General features: G+C 50.3%; 1 protein-coding gene across 1 annotated transcript; it reads left to right on the top strand.

Moving 5' to 3' along the window:
- Positions 1–950: 950 nt before the first annotated feature.
- Positions 951–7,538, top strand: CLEC3B (C-type lectin domain family 3 member B; the record flags this gene model as incomplete). The annotated part of the gene is made up of 3 exons (XM_084281547.1): positions 951–1,056; positions 4,515–4,613; positions 5,857–7,538. The coding sequence occupies 3 exons, from the start codon at positions 951–953 to the stop codon at positions 6,255–6,257; spliced, it is 606 nt and encodes a 201-aa protein (XP_084137673.1). The 3' UTR covers positions 6,258–7,538.
- Positions 7,539–8,526: the final 988 nt, after the last annotated feature.

Genomic DNA, 8,526 nt, shown 5'->3' with positions numbered 1-8,526 from the left:
GCCAGGCATCAAGCCACCAGCAAGGGCACAGAACAGAGCCAGCACCTCCTTATCCTGCACCATTGCCGGCCTCTGCTGCCTGGCCTGGCGAGCAAGGGGAGCTGGCTTGGTTTTATTTTTTTGTTAGCTGTGGGAAAAACACTTGTGTGGATTCCTTTGTTTAATCACCAGGAGAAGAAGCACTGATGCTACAGCTTGTGAGGGAGATGAGGGGAGAAACATAGGGGCTGACGTGCTCCAGACTGAACCACAGGAGCTGGGTAGGAGCAAAGGCACAGCCACGTGTACCAAAAGGGTGCTGGCACAGCATCCCCCTTTGGGACAGGGGCTCAAAAATAAAGTTACAGAAGCTACCGTGAGCTAGAAAAGCAAGCCCTACAGCCCCTGTTTGGTTGTGATCATTTGGGGGGTCCACAGCAGCCCTTCACAGGGTGGTAAGCCCAAAACTTCCCTGGGGGGGTTTGGGTGGCACCGTGGCAGGAACTGGCTGCTCAAGCACTTGCAGCACCCCTCGAGGGCAGCCCCACAGAGGGGCTGTGTTCCCTCTGCCACCCAAACCCCATTTTTTGTGCTTCACGTCGCCATCTCCATCACTGAAACGTGAGCTCAGCCACTGTGCAGAAACCCCTAGGAAACCGTCCCAGCCATATTCCCAGCCGTTCCCTTATGTTTAGCCGAGTCGCCTCTCAGCAGGCTCGTGGTATTTCGCGTTCGGTTTATTTTGTTTTGTTTTATAACAAAAACAAGCGGCGGGCTGAGAAAGGAAAGCTGGCTGGGCCGTTCTCAGCATTGGCCGGAGCCGCCTGAACCCTCCCTGCGGCCGGGCGGCTGCTGGAAGCCTGGAGACTTCTTTCTTGGCCAGACAGTTTTGATTAAAGCCGGTGCTAAGCAGGCTGTCCGGGGGCAGAGCAGCCTCACTCCAGCTCCTCTCGGCTCCGGACGGCAGCGGCATGGTGCTGCGGGGAGCCTGCCTGCTCCTCTGCCTCGTCTCCCTCGCCCAGGTCTCCGGCCAGCAAAACGGCAAGGGGCGGCAGAAGCCGGGGGCGGCCAAGAAAGGTGAGCAGAGCCCCGGGGACCCTGCCCGGCTCGGGGGGGGGATGCAATCAGCCTGGCTGTTTAAGGGTGCTGCGATGAAGCTTTTAAAAAAAGCATTTAAAACCTAATCGTGTGTCTTTTTTGCTACCCTCCATAGAAGTGCTTGTGTAGCCCCTCTGTAAATGAGCAAGGATACTGAAATGGTTTGGGCACGTTGCTGCCCTGACTATATTCGTTTTGAGCATTGTAGGGCACCCTATTTCCCATGTCCTAAGGTTCTCCCCAGACTTTCCCCTTACTAACATCTCCGTTTCTCCAACCCCTACCTCCACTCATTCATTTTTTGGGGGGAGACATTAAGCGCTGGATGCCAGACAGCTGCTGCAGACTTGCAGCCGGGAGCAGGCAGGCAAAAGCAGCGCTGTATCACCCGTAAAACAGCAGCAGGGCTCTTTGTTTTAAAGCAGTTCGAGTCCTTCCTCCCCGTGGCACAGCGCAGAGGACAGTGCAGGTAAGCAGGAGGCTGATGCTGCAGCCCGTGGCGTGCGGTCCTGCCCGCTGCTGGGTCCGGCTGCAGTCGCCTGCGCTTGGCTTTGCCCTTTGGAGCGGACCCGAGAGCAAGGAGGAAGCATCCCAGGAATTTTGTTTGGCCGGGCTGCCCCGCACGCTCTCCCGGCGGCTATTTTTGTCGGGTCCTGTCCTTGAGAAACTTTTCCATTTTCTCCCAGCGGGTCTTTCTATGAAAGCGCTCCGTGTCTGCCGAGCCCACGGCGGTGCCTTGCGCCTGCCTTCTGCAGCACAAGTGCCCTCCTAGACCGGTGCAGGGCATTTGTCTGCATTGCACTGCTGGGATGTGCCAGAAGAGAGGCTCATTTCTTAGGGAAATCTTATTTTTCTCTCAAAAAAGAAAACAAGTGATGGGAGAAAAATCACGTCTTGGACAGGAAAAACCATCTCCAATCTAAACCACTTTTTTTGAGGGGCCACAATTTTTTTCCCCTGGAAATCAAGCCATATGAAACAGCTGTAGGCATTTTTTTCCCCCTGATTTCTCACCAAAGGAGAGGTCAAGTTTTCTGTGGGGAAAAGAAGAATCCCCACCAGCCTGGCATTTTTTGGCTGGCCGCATCCAGCCCTGTGGTGGGTTAGGTGCCCTGCCTTTACTGGAAGGGCTCGGCACTGCTGGGTTAATGAATTTCCAATTTTGAAAAGCACCAGGGGGGTGCAGAAGGAGGGAAAAAAGCACTTGCAATCCCTGGAGGGACTCCTCTTGGCCCCCAGCCCCTCGCCACCTCCAGGACAAGGACAGGATGTCACCCTCCTGTCCCCAGCCCTGTCCCCAGCCCTTCACCAGGGTGGGTTGGGCAGGGGGAGGCCATCGCAGGGTCAGGCATTTTGTTGGGTTCGTGCTCTTTCATCTGCAGGGCCAAGCCACAAGTGTTAGAAAAGAAAACGATGCTTCGAGCCAAGCCTCTTCAGTTCTCTTTTTCTCTTTTCTTTCCTTGGGCTTCTTCTTTTTTTTACATGATGTAATTATCGCTTGCATTTGGATCCACTTCAGAAAAAAAAAATGGTGCCATTTCAATGTGAAAAAGCCAAAACACAGCATTTCGAAAATGCTGAAATAACACGTTCGCTTTGCCTGTGTTTCCCCCCTCCCCTCAGATTGCTGCCCAGCAATTTTTCCAGCCACAGCAGTTCAGCAAACTCCCCCTGAGCCCTGCCTGGGGCAATGCCTCTGGGGGTCCAGGCTGGGGACCCCTCATCACGGCCACAGCAGGGGCCATGAGGGCACAGGAAGAGCACCTCTCACATGTATTTTAAAGCTATTTGGAGTCCAGATGCTTAAATCTGTGGGTAGAGACTGATTCAGGCTCCTGAATCTGCCCCAAATCCTCATGTGATCCCATAGCTTCATAGTAAGGGAGGGACCTCAGAAAATGCCTGTGAATATTTCCAGCAACACAAGCCCTGTGTGGGGGTTCTCTGGCCTTGAGGAAATAGAAATGCACAGAAAAATACTGCTGGCAAAAATAATAATTATATATATATATATATATATATATATATATCAGTATTTGCTGATATAGCCATGACACTTGCTTTTTGGCTGAAGTGCAAATCAACCAGCAGAAAGGAGTTGCCAGAAATATGAACTCTTTTTCACAAAAAAAAATAAAAATAAAAAATTGTTGCTGGATCCATTTTCTCCCCAGGTGAAGTTGCTGCTGCAGGAATGACTTGGAAGCCAATGACTTGGAAACCTGTTAGTGAGCAGGACAGGGTAGTTATCAAGGAGATATGTCCACCTGGGGTGCCAGGGGCCCTCCAGCATGAGACTGGCACAGCAAACCCAGCTGGAGCTGCCCCAAGGCTCACTAAGGGTGTCTCACCGTGGCCTTTGGATGTTACTTAAACCTGGGGGACATTTGTTGTGCTGCAAGAGAGACATGGATGAAAAATACCGTTAATTAATTAGCTGTTTCCCACAAAGTGTTTTCGTCAAAGGCACCAAAATAATAGCTTGTGCCTTAGGGTTAACCAGACCCATTAAAGTTAATTGAGCAAGGAGTAAAGCAGCTTAAAGCCCTCCTCCTGATCCTTCTGACTCCCAGCTGCTTACACCAGGTGAGATGAAGCAGCAGCAGCTGAGGAGCAGCAGTGACAGTCCAATGATACAAATTCCCTGGTGTCTGACCTCCCATCTCCATGCCATAACTGGCCCTTCTGCTCCTACGCAGGAGAAATCAGGGTCTGATGACTAGCTGGTGCTAAGCCACAGGTCGCTGTTCGAGGCTAGCAAAATCTTACCAAAGGCTTTTTCAGTTCCTTCACATCTCTTGTCTTAGGAGACATCATGGTATCTTGCGGTAGGGAAAGTGTGTGAGCCTGAGTAGCTTTACAGAGGAGGCTGCAAGGAAAGCAGGGTCCTCGTTGCAAAGAAGGTTTTGTCCTTTACATCCAAGAGGAAGTTGTCTTCAGAAGTCTCTATTATTTAATAAAAAGAGGCATTTTCTTAAGAAAGTATCTCTGTGATCTCATTGTTCCCCTAGTAGCACTTGATCTGCTGGGTAAGAGCATCTACAACGCCAGAGGCAACACAGATAGCAAGACACAGGCTTTGGTAGGAGGCCACAACCAACTCCTCAGCCAACGAAGCATCTTCTCATAGCAGAAGACCAGCTCTGGCTCTTTTTTTGGTACCTGTCCCCAGCCAGGGCAGAGGCAGAGACAGAGGCAGCTGTGATGGTGTGCCTGCCAATGTAGGAATCTGGGCTGATGGTGCAACCAGGCTAGCGAGCAAATATTCTCTCTGATGGGTGTGCTAGGGGACAGATATTGGCTTTGTGGATGCTTTTTGTTTGTCTTTCTCTGCAGGCAGGGAAATGGGGGGGGGGGGTTGATTATAGGAACAGCTTCAGCTGCCTCCCTGGGGGACACGGTGGATGTTTATGCTCCTCCCTTGATTTCTCCAACAGATGGTGTAAGCCTCAAAATGATTGAAGACCTGAAGGCCATGATTGACAACATCTCTCAGGAGGTTGCTTTACTGAAGGAAAAGCAAGCACTTCAGACAGGTAAAGGACTCCTTGAAGAAGGCACGGCTTTCACTTTGAGAGAGGAGCTGCTTGTAAAGCTGTTGCCATTGCTCCATGCATTTTGATAAGGGATGCCCAAGTACTCCATGACGAGGTGTCCATCACAGGGAGAGAGTTGGGGATCAAAGCAATGCATGGCCTTGTTGCAGTTCCTCCAGGCAGAGGAAGCTCCTCAGGCAGTTAATCACATGAGTTGTGCAGCATATGGCCCCCTTCTTTATGTGCTAGAGCTTCCCATTTCTAAAGCTATTGATATTTCCATGACACTAAGCCAGATGTTCATTTCCCTCCATGAATCAGTGGGATGGGTAATAGATTATTTTGCACTTCAGTCAAACACAGTTTACTCTTTGTTTGCTGCAGTCTTTTGGCTGAAGCCCAGTGAGATGGCTACCTGATCCCTCGTACATCCCTGGTCTTGCCCAGGGAACCTCGCTAGGGGTCGGTCCCACCACGCCTCGTGTGACACACACACAGTATGGCCTCAAAATGTTCATTTTCCAGCCCCGCTCCATGCTTATTCTCTGCAAACTCCATGACATCAGTAGGAGAGGGACTTGCAGAACATGCTACAGAGATGTGCTAAAAATGCAAGTTAGGGAGAATTTCCTCCCTAAAAGAAAGAAACACAAGCAAAATCAAGGCTTTAGATCCAGGCTCACATTCACTGAGATGTAATTGGTCTGGATATTAATGAATGGCTCTGATTAGCTATTGTTTGGATAGAGTACCCTGCACTCTCAGGGTTTAAAGATTAAAAATTTAAAAAAATCACTGCTCTTAACATTAAAATCAGAGGCAAGTAGATATTTCCTCTGAAGACCTCAAGCTATGCAAGCGCAACACTTCTGATCAAAACCCATTAAAAAAAAAAAAAAAAAAGACATTTTGCATAATCAAGATGGTTGAATTGGAATTGCAGGCTGTTTTTTCCAAAACACTCCAGCCCCCAGCAGAGACAAATATTGCCTCCCAAGGCGAGAAAGCACAGCCCCATTTCGGGAAGAGAACAGGCAGGGAGAGGGGACACCGAGGAGAGACAGAGACATGGGCACCCCCAGGTCCTTTTTGGGGGGCTGTTTCCAAATGTGGAGGCTGCATCCTTTTTACATGGGACATAAGTGTGAGGTGGCAGCACCACAGCTTGCCCAAGAGATGAGTGCCGAATTTAAAACCAATTCCCTTCTTTTCTCTCTGTCCCATCCGTGCGGCCACCCCCCAGTCTGCCTGAAAGGCACCAAAATTCACCTAAAATGCTACCTGGCGTTCTCTGAGAGCAAGACGTACCACGAGGCCAGCGAGCACTGCATCTCGCAGGGTGGCACGCTCGGCACGCCGCAGAACGGGGAGGAGAATGACGCGCTCTACGACTACATGCGCAAGAGCATCGGGGCCGAGGCAGAGATCTGGATGGGCCTCAACGACATGGCATCCGAGGGCAAGTGGGTCGACATGACGGGCGGCCCCATCCGCTACAAGAACTGGGAGACCGAGATCACCACCCAGCCCGATGGCGGCAAGCTGGAAAACTGCGCGGCCCTGTCGGGGGCGGCGGTGGGCAAGTGGTTTGACAAGAGGTGCAAGGAGCAGCTGCCGTACGTCTGCCAGTTCATGATCGTGTAGCGGGGCCGTGTAGAGCTGTAGGGTGGCTACGTGCACACCCAGGCGTGCACACACACACGCGCGGGCCCACACGCACCTTCACGTAGCACCACGGCCTGGGCAGCCGCCACAGCCCGGCGTTGGGTTGGAGCTGTGCTGCCTTTCACTCGGCTGCATCCAGCACCGTTCGCATCCTTCCCCTTAAGGCATGATCCATAGATATATTTTTGTACACAGGGAATTTACGAGGTGGTTTCGGCGAAGAACCAGTGCGACAGCCTGGATGTTTCAGCCACCTGGGCTGTCGCTCTGCAGTCTCCGTTCCCACCTCGCCGAACCTTGCTGGGACACCGGCAATGCCAGTCTGTGCCTTCTCCTCCGGCTTTGCTCCCCTGCAATCCCAATTCAGGGATCGGGTCCTGTCTCAGAGAGCAGAGGGTGTTAATTTCACTGTTGGGCTTGTCGGCCCGGTACCATTCTGCTCAATGGGCTGACATGCTGAGAAGAAGGATATCCTTCTCAAAAGCATCCCCCAGTTTTTGACCCTTTTCTCACCAGTCAGAAGAAAATGTTTCACTGACTTCCATGGGGGAGCTAGCCCCAGCATCTGACCTTTTGAAAAAAATCCCACCACAAGCTTTATTTAAGCTCCTGTACAAAGGAGGAAGCAGTGATTAGTTGCAACATACTCAGTCAAATGCATTATTGAAAGTAGAAGGTGAAAGTAATTAGGTAAATAACAAAAATGTAAAGCTACTAGGGAATATGCTGCCATATAAAAGACAACTGTCTATCAAAAATGAACCCTGAGAAGTCTGATTTTAGCCACTTTAGGAATCATATAACTTGTTTTAGTGATGGAAACACAGCTTGGCAAACACAAACCTGCTGAGTACAGTTTGTGCCCACAGAGTCGCCCCCAGCTGAAGATCTGGCCTTGGTAAATTTTTGCTGAGAAAAGGGTTAAAACAAATAAATAAAGAAATGGGAACAATGGGAAAGGATTGCAGAGCATCCTGACAGCTGAACACAGCCTTGTTGACATTGATTTGCTGACTGCTGGCTGAAATGCATCAGCGGCTCCTTGAAGTCCAGTGCTTGGTACTGGCCCTGCCCTTTGGGTTACACGTCCCTAGCATGGCCAGACAGAGGGCATCCCAATGGGACTCGTAGTGAGACAAATTTTGATTTGTTGTTTTGCTTAAAAACAGCACAGTGGTGGGTCTTCAGAACATCGTGTGGGAGAGCCAAGCCGGAGGGGTCAAAAGCACACACACAGTGCATACTTCCCAGGCTGTCATTATTGCCAAACTTTCTGCTGTTCAAATGAATACGAAATAAATATATATATAGCTTGCTGAAGGAATGGAGCTGAGTCAACGTGGTCAGACTGCTTCCTTCTCCCACTCCTTGCATTTCTCTTCTAAGGTTTTAAAATGCAACTGTGTGGTCAGAGAAATAAACGGTGGTCTTTCAGGGGAGGCCAGGAACTACAGGGAGGTGGTGTGAAAGTCTCGGGTCCTTGCGATGCTGAGCTCTGGGGAAGATGCAGGTGCCATAGCTGGACCAGCTCTCTGCGTGGAGCGCAAATCTGAAAAACAGCCGTGGAGATCGATGCTGAAGGATGTTCCCCATGAGAACATTAAGGAGTCCATCTGTCAAAATCTAGAGAACAACAAGTTGCTCTCAGCAGATTTCTCGCTCATATCTATCTTGCTCTCTATTTTCACACCACTCCTCTCCTGCCAGGCACCATTCTTCACAGACAGTTTGCTCTCCTGAAGCTGGGAGGAGCACAGGAAAGGCAACTTTGCTCCTGACATCATTGTTGGACCCAGGATGCCATGCCTGAGCTTGCAGTTTCAGTCTTGTGTTTAACATTTCTCTTCATGTTTCTCTTTACTATACATAACATATGAGTTATGATTTCCTCCTGGAAGCCAACGAAAAAGAAGCACTGTTCTTAGCAGAGGGAGGAGCTGAGGGTTTGCATCATTTTGCATCAGTCTCTGGAAGATTCCTCATCCTTGCTTATCACAGTACTCCTCTTTGTTTCTTTGGCCTTCTGAAGGCCAGAGTCCACATTTTCCCTCTGTCCTTGTTCCACGTCCTTCTTTCTCAGGTCTGGGGCAGCGCAGCCCATCTTTCTTCTAAAAGAAAATACAGCATGTTTAACAAAACCCACAGCACCTCCTGCTTTGCAGAAATAGCCCCAGGCCAGCAACAAGGATGCTTCTTATTTCTGTGACACTCATAGGCAGAGAATCACAGGGAACCCAAAACCAAGGTC

This window comes from Netta rufina (assembly GCF_964035555.1).
Source record: "Netta rufina genome assembly, chromosome: 2".
Lineage (NCBI taxonomy): Eukaryota > Metazoa > Chordata > Aves > Anseriformes > Anatidae > Netta > Netta rufina.
Note: the sequence above shows the minus strand (reverse complement) of the source record. Positions and strands in the feature narration are given on the sequence as shown.